This window comes from Electrophorus electricus, chromosome 8 (assembly GCF_041902795.1).
Source record: "Electrophorus electricus isolate QZ-2024a chromosome 8, ASM4190279v1, whole genome shotgun sequence".
NCBI lineage: Eukaryota > Metazoa > Chordata > Actinopteri > Gymnotiformes > Gymnotidae > Electrophorus > Electrophorus electricus.
The window spans coordinates 20,242,208-20,266,843 of NC_137504.1; the positions used below are offsets into that span (position 1 = coordinate 20,242,208).

General features: G+C 39.9%; 3 protein-coding genes across 6 annotated transcripts in view; 1 reads left to right on the plus strand and 2 right to left on the minus strand.

Moving 5' to 3' along the window:
* The window catches only part of npr2 (natriuretic peptide receptor 2), a 30,707-nt gene extending 18,586 nt beyond the window's left edge, over positions 1–12,121 (minus strand). Inside the window, exons 1-6 of one of the 2 annotated variants that reach the window (XM_081719195.1) lie at positions 11,168–12,121; positions 5,286–5,473; positions 3,896–4,009; positions 3,039–3,174; positions 1,937–2,031; positions 26–143 (exon numbers count right to left, since the gene is read on the minus strand). In XM_081719195.1, coding sequence (XP_081575321.1) covers positions 26–143; positions 1,937–2,031; positions 3,039–3,174; positions 3,896–4,009; positions 5,286–5,473; positions 11,168–11,858 — 1,342 coding nt within the window. In that variant the 5' untranslated portion in view covers positions 11,859–12,121. The remainder of the gene's footprint in view (positions 1–25; positions 144–1,936; positions 2,032–3,038; positions 3,175–3,895; positions 4,010–5,285; positions 5,474–11,167) is intronic. The other variant, XM_027027346.3, reaches the window with a different exon arrangement.
* A 384-nt stretch (positions 12,122–12,505) lies between these two features.
* On the minus strand, positions 12,506–18,666 carry anapc2 (anaphase promoting complex subunit 2). Of its 2 annotated transcripts, XM_027027342.3 has the most exons (14): positions 18,409–18,666; positions 17,994–18,249; positions 17,440–17,752; positions 17,028–17,160; positions 16,651–16,837; positions 16,242–16,361; positions 16,038–16,155; positions 15,611–15,789; positions 15,365–15,506; positions 15,138–15,213; positions 14,540–14,743; positions 14,064–14,196; positions 13,533–13,774; positions 12,506–12,939 (listed from the first exon to the last, which is right to left on the minus strand). In XM_027027342.3, exons 1-14 carry the CDS (start codon positions 18,475–18,477, stop codon positions 12,727–12,729), a joined length of 2,385 nt encoding a protein of 794 aa, XP_026883143.3. In that variant the 5' UTR covers positions 18,478–18,666; the 3' UTR covers positions 12,506–12,726. The 2 variants fall into 2 exon arrangements, with proteins under 2 accessions (XP_026883143.3, XP_081575251.1); XM_081719125.1 differs by lacking the exon at positions 16,242–16,361.
* A 63-nt stretch (positions 18,667–18,729) lies between these two features.
* ssna1 (Sjogren syndrome nuclear autoantigen 1) lies at positions 18,730–24,610 on the plus strand. 2 transcript variants are annotated; one of them, XM_081719126.1, is made up of 3 exons: positions 18,730–19,008; positions 19,926–20,125; positions 20,417–24,273. In XM_081719126.1, the coding sequence occupies exons 1-3, from the start codon at positions 18,957–18,959 to the stop codon at positions 20,447–20,449; spliced, it is 285 nt and encodes a 94-aa protein (XP_081575252.1). In that variant the 5' UTR covers positions 18,730–18,956; the 3' UTR covers positions 20,450–24,273. The 2 variants fall into 2 exon arrangements, with proteins under 2 accessions (XP_081575252.1, XP_026883144.1); XM_027027343.3 differs by lacking the exon at positions 20,417–24,273 and adding an exon at positions 24,284–24,610 and having other exon boundaries at positions 18,739–19,008.
* The last annotated feature ends 26 nt before the right edge of the window (positions 24,611–24,636 follow it).

Sequence of the window (24,636 nt, forward strand, 5' to 3'; positions counted from 1 at the left end):
AAAAGAAGACAGTGTAAACCCAAACCTTCACAGGAGACCAGACATCGTGGGTCATCAATAGGGGGGCAACCCTTGGGCCAGTGAATCCTCTCTGTAGCCGACCACAAAATTTCCTTATTGGTTCCATTGTAGTGACCAACAGCCTACACAGAATTAAGGCATAAATCAAGCATGTCTTTCTTTTGATAACATTTTTTAAAATGTTATTTTTAACTTTCAGTACAGCGTCAACATTGGAACAAAGTTAGGTCGTGAAGCTCTCTCACAGAATATATGTTTGATAGTTGCAATTACACTTAGTCCTGTGAGAATTATTTTGATCTTGATTGGGATAAAACTGGAATCCATAATCAAGTGATAACAATTGATACTAGTAAAAAATATAAAAAGCAAAACAGAAAGAACCCGCTTGGAAAAAAAAGGAGACATGACAACTAATCAGATAAGAGCAAATCACTGTAATTTTGTGCTCTTTCTTACAAAGAACCCAATTAGAACCACATTTACTAGCTTGCCTGTTGCTTTACAATCAAACATTTCCAGATATAAATAGCACAAACACAGCATATTCTAATAATGTTGAGATTTTCAGTGTTAAAATCAGTTTGTATGTGTGTGTGTCTGTGTGTGTGTGTGTGTGTGTGTGTGTGTGTAAATATTATGTACACGTTGTATTAAATGCTAAGCATAAAACAAGTGTAATCTAAACATCATATGTTGTAGCTATGGCAACAAAAAACAATCTAACACTCTACTGCAATACATGTGTTTCCGGCTATGTACTTGGCGTATAACAGATTTGGTCCTGAGAGTTAAAGCCAAGAATGGCTTTATGAAGGTTTTCATGAAGGCTGATTTGGTGGGATTTCTTTTCAATATATGCATAAATGCCTTTCTTAGCCTTAAAGCAATCTGTTTACATAAGAATTCCCTTCAGTGAAATAATGGCCAAATACTGTCTGCAATCAACATTATAACAGTTTACAGATGCTTTTTAGCTCTTTAACTTCCAACACAGTTTATCTCCAGGAAATCATCCACAGCATTTAGAGTCCTATATCACAAAATCAATCCCTGAATGACAACAAAACCACTTAAAATCTGTACATCTAACTAAGGTTTCATTCACACCATTCTGCATGAGCTCAAATCGTGCTGAATCAGGAATTACCTGCTGAACACCCGTTTGTGCTTAAGACAGATAGCAGAGACGGCCGGTGCATTCTGTTTCAAAGTGGCCCATGACTCAGACTGTTACCCAATCTGCCCGAGGCGCTGTTCTCTCTGCTCACCTGCTGTCTTGGTTGAGGCCTGGATAACTGCTGCTGTACAGTCATCATTGTAACTGTCACTATCTACACTAAAAAGATTGTTACCAAAATATTTGGTGATGAAATCTACAAGAGCCATAAGGTTTAATAGATGATGACATCAATGTAATATAAAGAGCTCTTGAAACAGAGACTGAATCAGCTCATACTGTATAATATTCCTCAGTAAATAAATTCAGAATGGTGCAATTTTATACTCTGGAAGCTCTTAACTCAGAATTCAGATAATTATCAAATGAAGAGGAACAGTGCAAACTAAAGTTTTTTTGTTAAACTCTATTTTGTTAAGAGTTTAATTAAACTATGTTAAACTATGGCATATTAAACTCTAATTCTATATTCTACAGGGGATTCACAGTCAGTTAAATAGTCTAATATGCCTATAGTCTCAAAAGGTCTTTAATTGCATCTGTTCAATTGTCCCCTTCCAAGCAGATACACAAAAGACCGTGAGATGAAATATGCTGATGTCTTCCTGTGATTGATCACACCAGTGGAGCAAAAGTGCCCACCAGTCAAGTCACATGACAACTGGTGAAAAAAAGCTCGTACCTTCAGCAATATTAATGCCTAGAACTAGAGTGTATTTGTTGTGGTAAACTTACCGCATATTGTCCCGTTTCCAGGTTGGCCATGGCCCATAGGCTGAAGTCTGTGTATCTGGCATTGTTTCGATCTGTGCTAACAAGGCCTGTCACTCCTGGAACACAGATTACATTAACCCAATGTGAAGAGTAGCAACTTATTCTAAGCAGTTCCAGTTGCTGTGTAGTGGTATTATTCTACAGCTCCCTAAACTACACAATAAGCAAGCGAAGCTCATTGTTTTTGTTAATATGAGCCAAACTACTTTCCAATATTCTTGCCCCTTCTATCAAACCATCCAATTTCCATAAATATATGATACTACCACCCCTAAAAGTAGCCACTGCTTGAGTTTTCCATTAACAGCTAATGAAATATTAACTATTATTGTTTCACAGTAGTCATCAGGATGCATCTTTCTTCTCTACAGTATTCGTGAGTGGTGTTCAGATTATATTCTGCTTCATAACATGAGGTGATCTGACAAAACTTTTGTGACCAACAAAATGTGACCTATTGTTCCTTTATTGTGCATTGGCTCCACTGAGCTGCTGATTCTTGAGAGGAAATCCAACAAACAGACTATCTCTCTGCCATGCCCTTGCACACTGTATTATCCCTGGCTCCAGATAACTTTTGGCTCGAAGCATGCAGAAGAGGTTCGTGTCTCTTCCAGGGAGAGGTTCCAACAGATGGACCGTGTATTAGAAACAGATTTTCCATGCACAAGCTGGCTGGGCCAGGCTCTCAATCACAGGGCTCTGACCCCACTCTCGCTGGGAGAGAGTCTCAGAGTTTATCAGCAACATCCAAACAAGCTCCAACCCACGCAGCAGAAACATTGACATACTTCAGAAACTTTGACACACTTCAAAGACATGGACTCTGGAAAATCAAAAAATCCTCGTTCAGCATTACACTGCAGTTCAGAGTGGACCATTTGCATTGTAGCTCCCTCACATTATTTACTCTAGATGCACAAACAATACAATCACTCTGTGGAAATGAGCGGCATCATGCTCACGGCGGTCACGGCAAACGAACACATTGCAGCCTTGAGAATGTGAATGGCCAACGAGTGAACTTAAACAGAGATTACACAGTGATCATAAGCGAACTCACCAGCGATCCTTCGATTTTGCATCCTTGCAATGATGTTGAGGCCGTCATTCTGAGAAACCCCATCTGCTAAAGCCTCGCTCAAGGCTTTGGCATACAGGACAAAACCATCATGGAAACAACCGGCAATAAAATCCATCTGGAAAAGCCAGAACATGCTCAGCATAATCAACACTGATAATGACAGGAAAATCAACCTTACATTCCAACACTTACCTTTGTGTCACTTTGCTAGAACAGTTAGGATTGCAGCTAAGGATCTGTAGAATTATATATCATATACACTAGAGGATTTTTCCTTTTTAAATCAGAGATTGCCTGGCTATAATGTATACAATGATTCAAGTCCATATTTTTGGCTGAAGGGTGATTCTAGTGTTTCATGGGGTTTGTCGGCTAATTTTGTCCATGAGCACAGCTGATTCCGGAAAATGAGCCTGACAAGAGAAAGCCAAGCTCACGTTTCCATGGTACTGAGGTGTCACAGCTGCCTCCTGCAGCTTGAGGAAGAGGAGCATGTTCCAGTGAACACTACAGCAAACACTGCAGGTGTTTGGTGGACTCTGGGTGCCTAAATCATCAACTTGGCTATGTCTCTCTTGCATTGCTAACAACATCAAGGTTATAGATCAACATTTACTTTTCACTGTTTATCTAGAGGAGCTCCAAACTTTAAACATTTAAAACAGCCAACTGGAAAAACTAAAATTCAAGCAAAAAATATTACTTACTAGATATATTCAATACATTTTTTAAAAACTGGATAAACACACACACATGACATGGTGGAACACAATCCTTGAACCATTATTCTCTTAAAAATAATCAATATAACATTATCTTGAGATATCTTGACCTACCAAGGAAGGTTCCAGCTGAACATTAAAGTCCTGTGTTGCTCTCTTATGGAGTTCAGTTCGAAAGGTTGCATACTCTGGATTGTCTGGCTCCCGGTACGTTATAACGAATACAGACTAGACAGACAAGGAAAGACAGCTGAAGTTAATAAACCAAACACAAATGATCTAACACAGATCCTAAGAATTTTCCCAAAAAGTCTAAATACCTCTGCATAATGTTTTTGAAACCAGACATATAAAGCATGTCACTGAGACTGCAAAGTTTATATTGGGTAATTTGCTGTATTTTGGATAGTCCCAAAAAATCCCTCATTTAAAAAAACAAAAAATTAAGCTTTGTTCATGTTGAATAATAATGCTTATGACAAAATTGTCTACAAACCTACAGAGAAAGCTCAATGCCTACAATTCAATGAACAGCAATAGTCTAGTTGAGGAAGACTATGCTGAGGAAGGGTTTAAGATGTGCTGAATAGGGCCACTCTGGAATTAACAACTTCAGTGATGCTATTATGAAGACAGTAAAAGACTTCATTTTAATTTACAGGACACATTAAAAAAAAACATAAGCATTTGGTGTTAGATAATGGTGAAAGATTTTAAAAACAGAATGCAGGGCTTGTACGACTGCTAGGTTTTTCCTTCAGATTTCATATGTGAGGCCTGCATCTCCTGGCATGGCAGTCTCATGACAATAATCTAAAACTATTACATAATTTTCAGAAAGTATCTAGGATCAGAAAGCTGGTCTCTGGCTGAAAACCTGTTGTAACTTGTGGTCACGTTGATGTTGTGTAATGTGCTAACACAGCCAGGAGGTGTACCTCCAAGACATTGGACATTGAGCTTAGAAACATGGTTATCTCCCAGAAACAAATTATTCATGAAAGCGCTAAGTGCTTTACTTTACTTCTGTAGCAGTATACAGATCATTGTATAAGTTTACATCTTGTAAAAGGTGGTATCAATATCTATCACCCCTATCCTCTCTTCTTTAACTTAATATTTAACAGAAATACCAAAACACACAATTTACATTAAACACATTATTCTAATAGTGTTGTGTAGAAATTAAAACTGAACAATATATTTTCTAATTACCTGAACAAACTCTAATTGCAGGAAGCCGAGTCTAATCTGAATAAGTGTAAGCCTAATGGATTTTTAACAACTAAAGCAAAAGGGTTAGTTTTAAAATGCATTCAAAATAAGAGAAAATTGCAGTCCCATTAAGACAGGAAAAACTGTAAAACACTCTAGCGGGCCACAATTAAAGTGCATACAAAAATTTATTAATTTACTAAATAAATGTCACATATGTCCCATGACATTCTAAAAAAAACTTGGTTTGTTGTAGTTCTCCATTGGTTGGAGTTCTCCATTGGTGTACCTGGAACAGTTTGATTGGATCCTTCCACTGCATATTTGAGCCTTGCCATGGCTGCTTGGCCTCGCTGCTGAGACTTTCTCCAAATGCATCCAGGTAGAAGATGGCATAGTCCTCTGGGTTCTTCACCTCTTCCTCAAAGATGTTCATGATGTGGAAGAAGGTCTGCAGAGGCCCGCAGATGTACACAACTGCAGGGGAGTCAGACAAGACAGACAGACAGAGATGTACACAACTGCAGGGGAGACAGACAGAGATGTACGCAACTACAGGGTAGACAGGCAGAGATGTACACAACTGCAGGGCAGACAGGCAGAGATGTGCATAACTGTTGGGCAGACAGGCAGAGATGTGCATAACTGTTGGGCAGACAGACAGAGATGTACACAACTGCAGGTCAGACAGATCATACAGAGATGTAGGGGAGGCAAATCAGACAGAGGCTGCCAGTAAGATATGTGGATACATTCAGCACGTCATAAGCTCATGGTGGGTGTGTGCAAATTTCTCATATACCTGTTAAATCAAGTAAATAGACCTCTTTGATCCACCTTCAGTCTTTGACTATGCCTCCCTTAGAATCCAAGGACAGATAGTAAAATAATGGAAGTAACAATGTCCATCCCTGTAACATCTCTACGTCTGCTGTGCGTACATGGCTGCCTCAATACGGCCGCCATCCTAACTGTGTAAAGCATGCTGCCTTGACTCGTGTGCCTATGTATGCATCCACAGTGCTGTGTTGCATCACATCCCATTCGAACTATAGACACTAATTTCCATTAGCTGTGCCTTGTACAGCGGCGGCTGCCAGCTCATCAGAGGGGCTCCCTCTTAGCACTCAGGCAGAACACGGCCCCTGGTGCGGATACACACCCCAGCCAGCTCTAGCCAAACAGCCCCAAAGCTTGCTGGATGTGCACCAAGACAAATGTACAAAAAGGCAACAAAAATGTTCACCACCATTATAGACTTTAGACAGATCTGCTAGGGCCTAGCTTACACAAAGGCCATCAAAATCAGCACGAGGACGTTCGGTTCTCGTACGAGGTGAGTGCTGACAGTACACAGTCTGTGCTGGTAGTTTGTAATGGCCTGGAGGCTTTTTTGGGTCACTTGCTTAAAAAACACTTGCTGCAGATAGAAGTTAGTATTTATGATTTGTTTTCTGATGCTAGCAATGTACAATGTTGTTAATGTATTGTAGTGATTGAATTTTTTTATATAATGCACATGCACTGACAGTATTTGTGTGCCAGTTGTAGTCTATTAAAAGCAGCAGTAAACAAAGTTTGTGTAAACCATTTTCCTGATTTAATAGTAATTTGTAAATATTTATAAATATTTATTGATAATTAGTGAACATTGTTTATTTATTGTCAGCTCCAGTTGTTCAACTATTATCAGTGTACATACACACAAATGCGCCACACACATCTACACACACACACAGACACAGACAACCACTGAAACAGCAAAACATAACTTGACAACCTTCCCTTTCCACTGCTTGACATGTGCCTTCAGTCTGCTTCAAATCAACTGAGAGGCCTTCTGAGTCTGAACACCATTACCTTTACACCTTCTTTAAATGTTGAGTGTTGTGCTGACAACACATTCTTTTCAGATGTTGCCTGGAGGACAGAGGTATGATCCAATGACCCAGAACTTCCTTTATGAAGTTTTCAAGCAGAGAATAAACATTTTCAGCTGAAATCTTGGTCTCACCCAGACTAGTACAAAATTACCATTAATATCTGGAACCTTTTTCAGTGCAGTGAGTCATTGTTTCCCAAAGGTAATGCACCAGGAAAGAACAAACAGCTGTAAGGATATGAGCGTCTCCAGGGTTGGGCCAGGCTTCAATCTTCCCATCAGTAGGCAAAAATGAACAGAATGCTGAGGCCAGAGAAGCAGAACAAGCCTCGACATTCAAAATAACTCACTCAGACCCTAAGGCCATTATGGCAGTAAAGTCACCCAGGTGGGGAAGGGAGGTACAACAGTACTAACAGACTGAACAGACTGGTGTATTTACATCTATTACAGTACTAATAACACACTGGTATATTTGTATCTACTACAGTACAAATAACACACTGGTGTATTTGCATCTACTACAGAACTAATAACACACTGTATTTACAGTAATTACAGCACTAATAGCTTATATTGGTGTATTTACATTTAGTTTTGATAACATACTGGTTTATTTCAATTATGTATTTATATATATAATTATATATATATATATATATATATATATATATATATATATATATATATATATATATATATATATATATATATATTAGGGTATGTGCAGTTTTTCTTATGGTGAAGAAACGCTCCTGTAATTAGCATAATAACATTTTCATATGTTACGGTGAGCAAAGCAGTGTGCATACATTGTTATGATGAACACAATGGTGGGTATATAATGTTATGGTGAACGCAGCGGTGTGCATTTGTCCTGCATTTGTTCAAAATTCATAATGGTGCATAACATATTGCTTACAATGCATGGCTGTGCAGTAGAATGATGTCAATGCTACTGAGAAAACACATTACACTTAACCTGACTGACCCCACATTGGTTTCACATGACGTAATTCAACTCTGTGCTAAAGGTGCTAAACATCTTAAACTACTAATCTAAAAGGTCACAGCTAATAGAGGAACAATTCTAAAATATATTAATCATCTCATTTTATGCTTACTAGACAAAATCTCATTAATTACTTAGAGATAAAATCAAAACAGACAAAAAACCTCACAGAACTCTAGTAGAGAGCAAGACTAAAAACTAACATATGGGCTTTTTAGTCTTGCTATTACTTCTTTTTTTTTTTTGAATCAACAATTTTCTCTCTCCAGAAAGGTCTGTGATGCTAATCTCTAGAAGTGAGCATACAGTGAACAACTGCAAATAATTATCCATTAAAGCCCTTTAAATGTTCATGCACCTTAACAGGCCTAGTTAAATGTCAGAACAATCAAGCAACAATAGGCTGTTATAAAACCCAGCTAAGCTCTTAACTAAATATTGTCAGGTAAAAGCTATGTAACAATGATATCACTTCTCACTCTAATCTTGTATGTTTTGACAATTTAAAGACTAAGCAATAGAGCAACTTAAAGGTACAGTAAGCAGTATTTTACGCTTTGTTTGTCAGCTGTTTCAGGGGCTGACAACATCTGTTGTAAAAAGCACTACATAAATATATTTGACTTGACTTGACATGTCTGGCCTTTTGGTACGCCCCTACGTAGTATAACAGAGCAGAAGATAACCTGCATTGCCAACACAGCATATCAACTGCCATGAAACTTGTCAAAGAAATGGCACTCCATTTCTGAAAGCGTAACAACAATGTTTGGCAGTTGCGGTTGCCTCAGAATTAAATTTGTGTCCGAACCATCTCTTTGTGACTGAAGCAATAATTTGCCATATTTTCATTAGGTTGAGGAAGAAGACACAGTTCCTTTCTTCCATTGCTATGTAAAGTTCCAACCAGTCAGGTGTCTCCACAATCATGTGTAAGAATAATGTCAGAATCTAAATTAGAACTCTCTAGTGCTAATCTAAGAGAAAAGTAAATATGTCTAATTCATTGTTATTCTGGGGGAAGTTCCATTTAATGTGCTGTACGTTTAAGCATTAATACAGATAGGATGTATAGATTTAATATAAAATATTAAATATTAATTTAATATTTTAAAATTAAACACAAAAAGACACTATATGTATACCACACCGGTAATAATGTGTGACATATCAATTTAAGAGAACTGGATGACCTTCTGAATGCTTCTCATTCAAAATAGAAACAACTGTATAAGTATTTTTTCATGGTATCCAAGAATTTGTGAAAGGTACTCTGTTTCTACATGACTTGCTGTGTCTATGGTACGTCTGGTAGCAAATAGAGAGTCACAGCATGAGCGGTATAGAGAGCGAGCGAGCAAGAGAGAGAAAAAGAGCATTCTAGTGCCATTCAGCTCACATGTTAAAAGAGGACGCTGGGAGACTGACTTGGATGCACGTTGCCATGGTAGTGAGAACATGAGCCACACATTTGAAGATTATCACATAATGGTACACTCACTGGATTGGAAATTTTATCTACTGTACTCAAAAGCAATATTTACTGGCAAAAATAACAAAGAATAAGTAGTTTTAGAGCTAGAATGCATCTAACAACAAACATGATGTGGATATTTTCACTGAGGTAAAACCTGCATTTAACGTAATGAAACCAATAACAGTATTACAAGATATTACTGTTATTGTTCATTATCATTTTAACATTTGAATTCAGAAGAAACATAAACTAACATTTTGAAAATACCAGTTCCTTTGGTCCTTAAAATTCCTGTTTCATGGTGAGTTCTGACATTTAGGTAGCTTATGGCGTAAGCTTTTTTTGTCCAAAGTTCAAGCACATTTCTTGAATCAATCCTTACTCCTAACTACAAAATATTGTGATAGAGTCCATAGCACATAATCTGGAATTTTTATAAATATTTCATCATGATATAATTATAGTAGCTTTCATAGTTATTCTAAATGAATTAAAGTCTTAATATACAGGGCAGCAAGATGTTCTATGATTTTTCAGTCCAGGGTCAGTCTAGGGATTTGGATACCCAGAATATTCCAATTAATCTTTTTTTAGTCTTTATTTAAAAATACTAGATTAATTATCAGTGGGTTAATTATAGGCTCGTAAAAACGATTATTCTAATGTTTTTATATTGTCATCGTTGTATTTTGGACAGTCACTTGGAGATCATTACAGTCGTCTACACCATAAAATGGTACGGATTTCTAGTTGTTAGTATCTAGCCTTTGCAGCCGGTAGCAGCTTTCTCTGGACACAAAATAAGATGGTAACATTATACCACGTCGATTCACCCTCTTTACTAGGAATTCTAATCACTTTAAACTGTGTAGAAATTGGCACTGAGTTACGACATCCGCATACTCTGCTTTCTCCCTTTTCTCCATTCTGTTTGATAACACAGGACGTCAGTATGAAATATGTATGTATCCTTTGAATATATTTTTAATTGTTTAAAATTAAAATGAAATAAAAAATAATTATGCATTTAAAGCGACTTTTAACCTTGTAATCGGTCTTCTGTCACATATTATTGTAGGAAGCTCTTCCTTGCTCGGCTCTGTCATTGAGGTTTGACTTTCATCCAAAAGTGTGTTATTACGAAACTATGCATTTACATTAAAGGAAAGAAAGGTTAGGAGGTGACTAGACTTTTTTGTCGCGGCAAACAGAATGTTAGTGTATGAATAATCAAGACAACCAAAGCTAAACATTAGGTCCCTGTGTCGTGCAAAACTACAACACGTATAGCTGCTCCTATTTTCTATCACAATTTGCTATACCAACATTCGGTGATCACAAATGTTGCGTAACAGTAATATTTACTTATTTAATCTGAACTAAATGCAAACTACAACTACCAATAAATCATAACTGCCTCATTTTAAGATGAGACATAATATGGAAACTATTCTCTTGAGAAACTCGGACTTGAAAAATGTTCGCCAGGACACATATTTACCAAAAATACAACCAAAAATATAGGAACGCAGGTGATGGACCATATATGCCAAAGTTTTCGCGTAATTTCAGTGTAAGAGGACAATGCCTCACTGTGGTCTAACGACAATTGTTTAGTAATTGGGTTAAGATGAGCACTAGTGGGTAGTGGGTGAAACGATGAAACAAATTCAGGCCATAAACCTAAAACAAGTGAGGGGAGCTCTTGCTTATAATACAATGATACATTTACCCAATATGTCAGAACATTTTCAGCAACATTTTCTTGACAATCAGCCCAAAAGCCTAGGCCAAACTTACTTCTCCCGTTCTCTTTCATAAATGTGACGATGTCTTTATAATTTAAATCTTCTCCATATGGGAAAGCTTCTACGGTCATGTTTTCTTCGAGTAAGTTTAGAAAAATGCCTTCGGATAGGAAGAAGTGCGGTCTATCGTCCTGCTTTAAATCGTGAAATATCATCAGCGCGCGCTTGGTCCAGTTAAAATGCGCATGAAGGTAGTTGACGAAGTCTCCGAGTTTGGTGGTGGTGGGACCCGTCCGAACAATAGTTCTGAACTCTTCAATATTATCGAAGCCATACGCTAGTCCTCCAGCAGTTATCAGTGGCAGGTTCCAGTGGGACGCAAATCTTCCAACAGAGGCGACAGCGTACACACAACCAGGTCCAATGAAAGCATCTGGTTTGTGGTAAAGTTTAGTATCCACTGCAATTATCTGTGCTTTATTTTCCGAGCAAGACCCAGTGGAATCCTCTACACTAAAGTTGAGGAGGTTTATGGTGTGTCCTGCTAGAAGTCCGCTTTTCAGGATATTTTCTCTCGCCATGCGGATTGCAGGAAGGACCCTTGGCGATGCCCAAGGGTATTTGATATTGTCTGGAAGCATTACGGCCACAGTGATATTACCCGCATTTGTTCTGCACCTGGTTATAACATAATAACCGAATACGACAAGGATACAACGTCCAAGTTGGGTTTTATATCCCATTACGGACTCAAGATGAAAAAAAATCCAGGAGTGGACAATAAGAAAATCCCAGGTGAGAGATTATGCGTCTTCAAACCGAATCATATGCCTTTCTCCAGCAAAAGAAACCAGTTGAGAGGATAATCCATTTGTGTGTAGTTAAACTCCAGAACTAATTCGAAATTCCTTAGGAGCTCCTTTTTCCAAGTTTAATGGAGTTTTAAGATTGTGGTCCGAATCCCCTCTGAGAGCGTGCTCTATGTGCTAACATTCATCCAAATGACCAACTTGAAAATCAGTGCAACCCCCTCAGTACGGCCCCCTACACGTCATGTCAGCTGCCCGCAATGAGCAAGTAAATAGCGCCCCCTGCCCGTCAGGTAAATCAACTATCCGTTTATGCACACAATAGCATGATTACGCCATATACACAATCAATTGTTCTATTTGTTTGCCTTGAATTACTGGGGTAAATCCTATTTTAAATGGTCCTGTTTTTCTTCCCAAACATAAAATTCTCATGTAACTGTGTGTAAGCTACTTATCTGGAAGACTGAAAACTGCATAGTACAACATCTAGTTTTGTTAAAAATCATAATTTGAATTATTCTGGCAAGCCTATTGTGTGGCAGAAGTAAACCCAAACCATAAATATACTGAATACTAAGTTAGGTGAAGACTTTTGTTTATTTTTCATTCTTTTTATTTTACCAGAGGACAGGTGAAAACATTTGCTAGAATGTCTTATTTTTAATTATTTATTTGTATAACAAGTGCAAAAGTAACTAAAAAATGCACTCCAAAGTAACAAACATAAGCAAATCAATATTTTATTATTTAAAACAAACAAATAAACCAAAAACCCTTGACGTATTAAACCTCTTGTCCTCTACTGACTGGTCTTGGGTAGTCTGTAGACTCCAGTCGAGACAATGAGCTGGTGGTCTCGGACTTTCTTCTGCAGGAAGGCCTGGAGCTCGTTGACGTCCATCTCTGTGGCTCCGGGCCCCGTGACAACGAACATGCGCAGCATAGAGTGGATCCTCTCCAGGGTCATGCTCTCCAGGTTGGTCAGCATGGCCTGAATGTAGGCCCAGAACAACTGAGTCCGGACAGGGGGACAGGGGACAGCAATTAGGCACCTGGCAGCAACAGTCATTCACGCAGTCCCCTTCACAGAGTCTTGTACAGGGTGATTTGTTTTTTTAAACTAATACGGGCAGTGATACTAAAGAGTATCATTTCTGTAATGACGATAGTATGGAACAAAGTTACAAATATTAATATTATAATGTCTGTGCAACAAAGACAGCTAGTACGTTTTTACGACAAGACGTAGTGGTTAGCTGTATCTGACATAAAAAATTAAAACATAACACAAAGTAATGTTATTTTATAAATCTGTTACGAAGGCCAGACATATTAAATATGCATCTTAAGGATGTTACAACAATGTGTGTGCAAAGTAACAACTTCACTCAAAGCATATAAATATATCAGAAATATATTTTCAGATCCGAAAAACAACAACAGCTCAGCAGTGCGCCACAGCCCATGTTCCTCTCTCAATTCCTGAAAACGCTCACATCAGCTCTGTCTAACGATAATTACATTAACCCTGGATAATTACATTCCAGGTCAGACATAACCCTCTGTGCACCACTGGGGCGACCCCCGGGCGCAGCTTCACCCCACCTGCAGCTTCTCCTCCCTCTGCTCGGACTGGGTGGTGGTGTTGGAGTCGCCCTCCTCGTCACTGTCCAGCAGCATGACGGCGCGGTCAGGCCGCTCCCTGCACGAGGCTGTCTCCAGGATGCTGTAACGGCCACTGGCCTCCTCCTGCACCACACCCTGCTGCTGCCACAGGGCCAGCTTCCTGCGCACCAGCTCCTGTGACACCCCCAGAGCACCACTCAGGTCCTCCAGGCTCCACGTGCCTGCAAGGGAAGGAACGGAGGGTACATCCTCTCACCTCTCAGTCTAATGGTATCTTACTTAGTTTTGTTTTTACTGAACTATTCTCATACTGTTTTATTAATTATTAAAGCTGAAACTCATAACCCCAGTCACTTTACAAACGAAACAACAAATATTTTAGTAATAAAGTAATAATAATAAAAATAAATCCTCCCCTCTGAAGTTACTAATAAACAAAGAATGCTTTTTAGGAATTTGCGATGTGCTGCAGAGGTAAGAAGTGATGAAAACTGGGGCATGCCCCTTTACCCTTGTCCTGAAAGTGCAGAATGATGGCAGCATGGATGGGGGAAACAGAGAGGTTGGTGAGGGTGCGGTCTTCCAGCTCCACATCCAGAGTCACTGACCCGAGGTGAGGCTTCCAGCACAGAGTCCTCATGGCCTTCACGTCGTTGGACACATACAGAAAGACACTCAGACTGAACTGCGGCAATTTATTTTTGGGGTGGTATGGTGCAAATGTCATTTTCCAGTCTATGCATTTTGGCTTGGAGTGTACTTTGACAGCTGGAATTCATTCCAACCCAACAGGGAGGGAGGACGGGTCAGGCACATGGCTAGAATTATTTTTCAGACTAGTGCTGGCAGAAGCTGTTTTTCAGGCAAGTGATGAAAAGTTAGTAAAGGTTCAAAGAGAAGGAAAGAGAGAGACAGACCAAGAAAGAAAGAAAGAAAGAAAGAAAGAAAGAAAGAAAGAAAGAAAAGAGAGAGAGAGAGAGAGAGACCTTGAGCTTTTCGAAGCGGAGCGTGTAAGCCTCCATGGCTTTGGAGACTACAGTAGGCAACTCCATCTTCTCCTCTTTGAGCTGAGGCCAGAACTCTGAAGACAGGATCATGGCTGAGAGAGGAATGGGAGGCTGATCTTCAGCAGGCAGACGAGCCACCTCCTCACTGATATTAGTGTTGATCCTACGGGAGTCTGCCACATCCTGATGTGAGAGACACAGACACACAGAGAGAGAGAAACAGATACATAGATGGACAAATGGTACATTTTGAAATTTAAGGTTTAAGAATCAGCTGCAAATTTAAGGTTAAGGACTTTTCTAAAAATATTCACTGAGCCACTCATTTTGTAGAAGAATGAAATATTCATATTCTTTTAATAAAAGACACATTCAAGTGGACAATCTGTACAGAAAGGGAAAAAGTGGGAGTTATATGGTACTACAAATCTTCCTATAGTCAACACTTTCTCCACCAGGTGTCAGATGTTTGCAAATGAAAAGCTTTTCTATACAAAATCCTGAATCACTGATCTCAGATCAGAAGTCATACTCAAGAGATGACATCAAGCCTGTCAGTTTGCAGAGGCAAGCATACCTTTAACATAACCTCACAGTACTGCATGTGGGACTCTCCAAACCTCAGTTTCAGCAGCTCTACATTTCGAATCTCTCTATGCGCATACACAAACACACAATTTTAAATAAGATAAAAACCTACATATCAACAGATATCATTTCAAATTACATTGTGATAAATATATAGCAATTATATATAGCAATTAATCAGTGGATTTTGTATGTGTGTGCAGTAAATTAAAGCACCTTGCTGTGTTGTAGTTGAGTTGGTGAAGCAGTCTGTCCGCTAGTACCGTCTTGTACTCATCAATGAAGATTTCCTTACTGCCATAGATACTCACCAGAAGACTTATAATATCTGAGGAACGGCGCTTTGAGCCCGTCTTATCTATACAGAAAAAGAGAGTGGTGCTGTGAGCATACATATGCCCATGTGGAAAAGAAACACAATGACAAAAGAAAGGTGTATGTATATGTTTGCTAGTCTCTAACCTGCAAGTGCGTCAGTGGGGTCGGGGGTCCACTCTTCCGGATCACTCCCCTCTTCCTCACTATCCTGCGTCTCCAGGGTAACGGGATCAGCTCTAGAAAGCTCATTGGCCAGATCGCTGCAGCCCTCTGCATCACCTGTCAGACTCCCCACAATCTGGCGCACCGTGTCCTCACGGGTCCTGCCCACACCAGAGCCAAATCCAGTTAAAGCACTTTTATCAAACCTCCCAACAACCAACCAGCAAGCCATGTTCTCATTTTCATTGTTCCATACTGTGTTACATCTTTTTTGCACCATTGGTTTTACCATTAAGATGGTACGTTGGTTTATGATGGTAAAATGTTATCAGAACAGTAGGCCTCCTACTTGGCATTCACCTTGGAGCAAAAACATAAGGCATAATGTGTTAGTGTTTACAGGCCTCACCGGAGGTACTTGCGGATGGGCTGGCAGGCCACCTGCAGGATAACCATGGAGGGGTCCAGTTCGCGCAGAGCTTTAATGGCTGATATGTATACGGTGATTATGTCTGATGTGTGAACTCCTAAAGAGGGTGATGGTGGGGATTAATATTTCTTAATGGTGCACAAAAAAGCAAAACAGGGTACTGCCCCCGGCTTTGCCCCTGACCTGGGTGCAGCAAACGCGTCTCAAAAGCAGATTTAAGGGAGGTCAGCAGGTGCTGTCTCTGATTGGTCCGCTCCAGACAGAACTTCAGGTCTTCAATGGCAGGAATTGAATCAGGAAAATCTAAATAGTCCGAGAATTATATGATTCGGGACGTATTTAGGAGTTTCAAAGCACAGCACAGCTGAAAAGTGCAGAGGTTATGTAAATGTATATAATTACTCTGGATCCATAAAATGTAAAGGAATACCACATCTGCCTTACTTCACCACTGCATACGCTATATTTCAATCAGTTTTTATTGTATAGGACTTTTTACAAAAGACATCATCACAAAACAGCCCTCCAGCACTGCACTCAGTACTTCTGAGCATTACACTCAACATCACACTCAGGCCTTCCAGATAGTCACCTCGTATGATGCTGAAAAGCTCCTCGATCCTCATATTCACATAGATGCGACAGAAGAACTGGTGCATGTGGCATCGCCAGCGCTGGAGGATGGCACCACCAGGGTGGTCGGGCTTCTGGTCAGCACCAGTCTCGCCCACCTCGCTGGCGAACACCCTGCTGAGCCAGCCAAGTACCTGCTCCAGCCACTGCAGCCCAAGGTAAGGATGGCTGGATAAGGTTTACGTTTTTTTTTAAAGGTACACAAATTGATATATTAATAATGCAGACATTCCAATTAATGGAAAAAAGTTTGTGCCTTTAAAAACATAATACAAGTAGCAGATGTGTTGTTATTTACACTGTTTCTAAGAGTAAACAGGTCAAATAGCCACATACGTCGTTGAAGTCGGCTAGGAAGGAGCTCTCGTATTCACCACGGCAACGCTGCTCCATCCTCTGCTCGATGAGCCTGTGCAAGATGCTGGTCACTGCCTCAGAGCTCACACGCTCCAGCTGCTGCAGTCTAGAGCTAAAACACACCACGATCTCACTGCTCCAGTTAGATTTTGAACCCTCACACACTAACTCACTGGCACTGACTCTGACAAATCCCAGTAATAAATACAAAGCTAGGTCAGAAATGTCAGGGAGGCATGGCATGCCAGATGTTCACAGTAGCTGTGCCTGATTGTGACTGAATCGAGTTTCCTGCATACTTGCTTATTCCCTCATAGGTTACCATACCATCATATTTATTTTCCTGGTATTATAAACCCAGTATCACAAAACAATGTAGCCGTTTGCTCACAGGATGTGGCTGAGCTCCTGCAGCTGCTCCAGGGCCTCCTGGCACCAGCACAGCTGGGGCAGGGCAGCACAGCCTGAGCACAAGCCATCTGCCGGGCCCTCCTCACCCTCTGCACCCTCCCCCGCCTGACTCATGTGCACAGAGAAGGTGCGGCTATAGAACTCCAGCACACGCTGCTGGAGAACGGGCGGTGGTGAGAAGAGGAGGATGGCACGGATTACGGAGAAGGCCCTCTCACGCAGGCTGTGGGCCCCAGGCCCAGCCAGTCCCCCCCAGCACTCGTCCTGCCACAAGCCCAGCTGCTCGAGGCCACCTGACACAAGAGGGCTGAATGAGAAAAGGAAAGACTTGTGCAGAAAACACAGCACATCATTACTGACAACTTCTGCCATGACCAAATCTCGATAGATAAGAACTATAATAGTCTTTCTGCAGCTCTTCGTGCCACCCGCTCAAAAGTACGACCCTAATCTCACTGAAAATGACCTGCATGTTTACCATTTAAATGAAACATAAAACAGTAGGACATACAGAAATAGGAGAACACAGCGTACCCAGGAAAGGCTCAAGCCGTAGCAGCAGGGTCCTGAAGGCCTCTATCAGGGCTCGTGCCCGGTCCCTCTCCTCCGACTCCCCCTCTGGCTGCTGCAGCCCCGCCCAGAACTCCGGAGCCACATCAGAGCCCAGACGAAGCTGCAGGGTCTCCAGTAGCCAGCCCTCCAAATACTGGCCGAGTCCTTGCTCACACAGTAGGGCAAGGGCGTCAGAAATAGTGTCATCGGCCACTACAGGAGGTATTACTGGGGATACCTGCACGTAGGTTAAATGATTAATAACGCAAGGATAAGTTATGACAAAACGATAAAATCACGTTTCATATATACACGTTTGTTAGAAATTGTTTATATACATGAAATGCTGCCTATATATTTATGCTTCTTATATTTTCTATCTCAATCTGAAACTCACCAGTGCAGCAGTTACAGCGTCCCAGGCAGCGGGCAGCCCCTTAGGCATTAAAATCGGACTGTCGTTCATTCCGGCTAGTCAGTTTGACTATTTTCAACCTACGACTATAAAACCCGTTTTGAAGGCAACATTTCCAGGGTGACGTGTTCTTTTTAACAGACCGCTGTATGATGTAAGATATACAATGTCTTTCCAATTTTATAGCAATAGTATTTTTTTTTTTTCTTGAGTTTATCGCGCTCTTCTTCAAGGATCTGTCCCGTTTTGATGACGTTGCTGTTACCGGATGTTGATAAAGGGGATGTGGAAAGTGCTCATTGACGTTGTCCTGGAAACAGGAGGGAGCCTTAACTTGCTCTCCGTGAATGATTTAGCACGTACAAGTTAGCTAACTATATAACTAGCTAGCTTAGCTAACTAGGTTAGGTACTGTATTTCAAGAAATACTTCAGAAAAGAGACGTCCCTCCAGTTACGCTAGCTAGCTGTATGCTATATAGTTGGCTACAAAGTTGCATAAAATACTGACCCTGAGTAGATATAGCAAGCATGACCCAGCAAGGAGCCGCACTTCAAACCTACAACAACGAACTCGTGAAGTGTAAGTAGATAATGCACTCATATCTAGCTTGCTATCTTAACTCACTTAAGTGTATAATATGAAGTAAATTTACAATATGTTTTCTATGAGTGCGCAGTGGTTTGTTTTACTTGGTTGACTAGCTATCTAGGTTAAGTTACTAGCGAGCTAACCTAACGTTAGCTAGCTTAAGGTGGCAGGTGAAATGTCTTTGCTAGTGCTAATGTCCTAAATGACGGACCAAAACCTAGCTAGGTTAGCTGACCAAGCCAGTATAGGTTATGTAGGTTGAAGATGTAGCCTTAGCTGGTTAAAATGAGGGCAACGTGCTATATTCGTTACATTAATTAGCTAGCTACAATTTCTAGTTACTTGTTATGGTTGAAGAATACAGTTCATGAGATTCAAGAGTTGTGTTCCTCAGTTTGTAATTCATGTGACGAATGTTGTACGCGTCTCTTTTTTCGTTTTCGATTAGCCGATTACAAACACGTGTACCTCCTTTTAGTTTTCCCTTTTACACGATTCAGCACAAAGTCTGCTGAGTAAGGCTTCGTTTGTACATACACATTCCTCCCACTTTAAATTACATGAATGAATGTAAAGGACCTTACAGTAATAACAAACGATCTGCCTCGTGTGCACTTTATTGCTCCTCATGTTGTAAGGGGTTGTGGAAAAAACGGTACAAAACCAATTACAAAATAACTTGCTTCTAATTTAATCATTCTCATTTACATATTATATTTTGAGTGTGAAGTAGTCTGGGGGTATATAATCATGTTAATGCACTTATACTCTATCCACCGTACTTAATATCTCTAGATAGGCCTAAATACTTTAAATCGTAATTTTGCGTCATGTCAAACTACCTAACATCGGAATACATGGCAAGTCATCTTTCCGTCCATCTTTTCCCAAATGTCGTTTCTGCTTAGGTATAGAGGAGCTTTGCTTTAAGAGGGATGAGCTCAATAAGCAGATAAAGCAAGAGGAAGATGAGAAGGCTCGTCTTCAACACGATATCCGCATACTGACGGAGAAGCTGAGCCGTGTGAACGAGAGCTTGGCCCGCCGTCTCACTGCTCGCGCCGAATTCGATCGCACTATTGCTGAGACCGAGGCCGCCTATATGAAGGTCAGGATTTGCTTGTTGTTTGGTTGTTTTACTTATTTGTACTGTTGCAATAACACATTCTTAATCTGCTCAGCTTTGAAGTTGTTTTGGGGGTTTTAACATAAAAGGGTTAGTAATATGTGAAGGACAGTAGTTGTTTGCCTTGATTCTTACATTGAAGAAATGTGAAGGAAAATGCTTGTCTTTATGTGCATAATGTTCTACATTACCACCTGATTTGAAATAGTTTAAGCAGTTTAGAAGCAAATTTAGATCAGTTCTGGGAAGTACAAGTAATTTAAAATAATGTAGTCCACAGGGACACACACCCCCACGCCTGGCTAATGAAAACCAACTCTTCAGAGAAGGAACGCTGGCAGAATAAATGTGTGAAGATCGGAGATGATAACATGTCTCAGATCCACTTTCAGCAGCAATTAAACTGAATAAAGTCTTTAGGCAAAAAGCTAGACATGCAGATTTACAGGCTTTTTAAGTACACCTATCTAGTAGTGTGTCTACTTCTGGCCTTTGGAGCAGTATGAATTCATCTGGGCATGGATTCTTCAAGATGCTGGAAGCACTCTACAGGAATGTTGTAACTCTGCCTCACAGTTTCTGCAGAGTAGCAGTGTTATGGGTTGAAATTTTCATGATATGATGCCCTGATATTTTTATACTAGGTTATTTAATATATTACACAGTAGGGTTATCATGTGTAAAGTAAGTACAAAAAACTTGATATAATCAGTATCATTTGGTTGATTATTTCAATGAATATAGTCCTCCTTATTGTACTTGTATTAATCTTGGCATATTTCAAGGGATGGTGATCTCAAAGTTGAGTCTTCAAAGTCGGTGTGTTTCCTATTTTTGCACTCACCTTTCACTGACACTTTACAAAAAAATATTCTGACACGACTAATTTGATCTGTTTTGGGGGAGGATGGTGTTGTGTGGGAGTAAGCTTCATCAGTCACCAGCCTCTCCCATTTTGTTTCTAATGCTGGGATATTATCACATGAGCAGCATTTAAACTGAAACAAATTTGCATCATTAGCAAACAAATAAAAGTGGCATGTGATCTGTCTTGCACATGAAAAACTGCACGTTTATGTAACATGTTTTTATTATTTGATGTTATTTATTATTTGTTACATTTATTGGTGCCAAAACATTCGAGACTGCTGGTGGAACTGAATTGTAATGGGTGAGCATGTCTTTAGTTAGATTAGGAAAGCCAGAGCTGTATTCAAGGCTTGATCATCTCCCTTTCCATACCCTTTGAATTAAAGTGATGTCATTTAAGATGTTTATTAATCAATACTTTGATTTTACACACATTGTTGCCTTGCACTTATCAGGAATTCTTCACGTTAAAGAAATCGCAGGCTCAAAAATTAGAAAAGTTAGTGAGGTTGTTCTCAAAAAGCCATTGCTGCTTTGTACAACATTGGACATGCCACTGTTTGACATAAAAATGAATAGGAATAAACTTTGACAGTATCTGAACCAAATGGACAATGAGTTGGGTAAGCAAAAGGTTATGTAAAAAAGTGAGAACAGTCAACTTGATGCAGCTGTTTACAGATGGTTCATACAGCTCCATAGTAAAGGACTACCACTCAGTGGTTCTATAGTCAAAGGAAAAGCAGTGGTGTTTAACAGGACTTGATGTCAGTGAACAGTTTACAGTAAGCGAAGGCTGGCTGTCAAACTGGAAGAAAAGACATGGCCTGCAGCAGCGGACAGTCACTGGGCAAAGTGGCTTTGCAAACAAAAGGACGTGGAAGAGTTTAAAAAGAATTTGGGGAAAATTATTGAGGAAAAAGGACCACCTCCAGACTAACAAACTGATTGAGCCTAAGGATCAGGGAATTTTGGAATCAATTTAGCACCGCTACTGACATGTGATTCTTACCTCCCTGTTGAATGTGAAAACAGTTCCATGGAGGCAATGTTGAAAGCATGCAAATCAATTGATACGCGTGATATTTTCCAAACAGCAGAAGCATGGAACATTTGTGGAAAGCAATATCATGATAAAGTGTTGCAAAAAATTATGGCCTTCAATTGACACTAAACTGGAGTCAGTATCGAGTGACAGTGATGAGCCGACCAATGTAGAATTGTCAATTTCAGATGGTGTTTGTTGATGTTCCACAAGCTTCCAGGAGGAGGAGTTGTTGATGAAGATGACATTACTAAGTGGCTACATGAAGAAAATTGAGGAATAGATCGAGCTTTTACAGCTGAAGACAGCATCAAATGTGTACAGGAAGAAAAAATTAGTGATGAGGAAGAAGAGTCTGCAGAAACCAAGAGTATAAAGATTTCTCATTCTGCTGGTGCTAAAGCTTCCGACATCATCTCGCAATACATAATGCAACAACCAGATATGTCCAGTACCGCTGTAACACTAAAGCGAGGGCATGACTGCACGTGCCACAACAAGCATCTTTTATTAAAACACACAAAAGTCATTGACCTGCTTAGAAGTAAAAGTATATATCGTAAAATTATAAATTTAAGATTTAAAATTTATAAATATTTTAAGTTATTTCACGATACATGACGAGCAGTACAATTTAAAAGCAGGTCACATTGAATTTAGACAAGCTCTTAATAATCTGGCATGCTCACTAATCTGGCACTCCTTTGTGCAAAGAATGGCTGGATTAGAGTTTAATGTGTAAATACAATATATGCACTATAATACAATGAAATCAGTTACTATTTACATAGCCTATACATAAATGAAACCAATATTTGTCAGCTTGTATAACAATGCAGAACAAAGAACTTACAGAAGTAATCTTGTTTCTTCTGGCAAAAATTCTCACAGATTCCTCCATTTCAGGTCTACTGGTTACTGACTTCTCAGATCTAGATCTGAATTATAGAATTTGTTCTCTATTTCAGCAGTGACTCAGTCAGCCCCCCTCATAGAATGACTTGGTGTCTGGAATGGGATAGCAGGTCTCTGCCCTTTAGTGGAAAGCACCACTGTTTGTTCACAGACCTCTTCCACTTTGAAATTGGGTTTTCTGACATAGGCGGACGACCCAAGGAATCTTCAGTTCACAAATCTTTTAAAACTGTCGGAGATGCACTGAATGCCAAGAACCTTCAAAAGGAACTTGCCTATTTCAAAGAAATTGTTTTCTCATCTGCACCAAGTTTTTTGTCCACATTTCTGCCTGCAAAGAAGCGGCTAATAAAAATGGCTTTTACTGGACTTATACTTCTGAAAGCACTTATACTTACTCTGTGAAAGTTAAACCACAGGCCATGGCCTGGACCAGTACCAGTTCAGATTAAAAGCCCATGCTGTGTGGCCAAACATGTACTTTGGAAAAGCTTTTGAAGCAGGCTGTGATTGAGCAGTATCGTTCAAGCCATAAGATGCTCTGGCTCACACTGGAGAAAGGGTACTGGTAGTGGTTTTGTTTTTTTTTTGTTTGTTTGTTTTTTTGGTGATTGGTTCGAATGGCATATGTTAAACATTTGTGTGCTTAGGGGGTGTGGGGGACTGGCATTTTGAAAAACACAACGATGGGATGTCTCTCTCTCACACCCTACCCCCGTCTGATATTCACCAGGATTAACCATGAAACCATGACACCGTAATAAATCTACTGCAGAGTCCTGTTGTGAAATGGCCCTTTCCTTGCTACCTCATCCAAAATCTGTACAGGAATTTGAGGTTCAGGGACTGCACAGGCAACTGGAGCAATGAAGATTCACTGTTATGTTCCTGAAACCGTTTGTGATGATATCTGCCTTGTGACATGTTGCATTGTCCCAGTAAAAATGATCATACAAGTGTGTATTATCTGTAGCTTGGTAAATGCTTAACATGCTTGTGTGTAAAAAGACCAAGATGAAAGGGAGATGCTATAACACACATCTAGCACCAACCATGATGACACGCATGTTCAGTCAGTCAGTCAGTCAGGTCTTTGTTTTGCCCATTTCACTGTTCAGTTTAACAGTAAAATACCACCCTTCTCCTGGTTGTTACTATAAACTGCAGTTACATAACATATGACTTGGTACAATCTGAAAGGAGGGTTCCTCTTAAACTTGTTATGAAATAGCTAATCTCCCTCTCCAGATGGTTTTGATTTTCTAGAGCTAATTAGTGTGGGAACAAAATTTCCTTTTTTCCTTTTACAGATTCTGGAGAGTTCTCAGACGCTCTTGAATGTTCTAAAGAAAGAAACGGGGAACCTCACCAAAGCCACTGAACTCAGAAACAGCAAAGATCATTGACCCATTATCCTTGCCCCCTCTCTGCATCAGTGCCTTGTCTTTTGTTGCTAATTTTACTGTTCAAATCCCCCTCCTGTATTTGCATTTAATCTTTTGTATCTTCTTAAGCCACCACTGTATCAAAACTGTAGATATCCAATATTGATAGATACAATATTTTGACTGTGCATTAAATATTTACTGTGGTAAGTCATATTTTAAATGAAATGTTTTAATAAAGTATATATTTGACTTCCTGTTTCAAGTTTTATTTGATT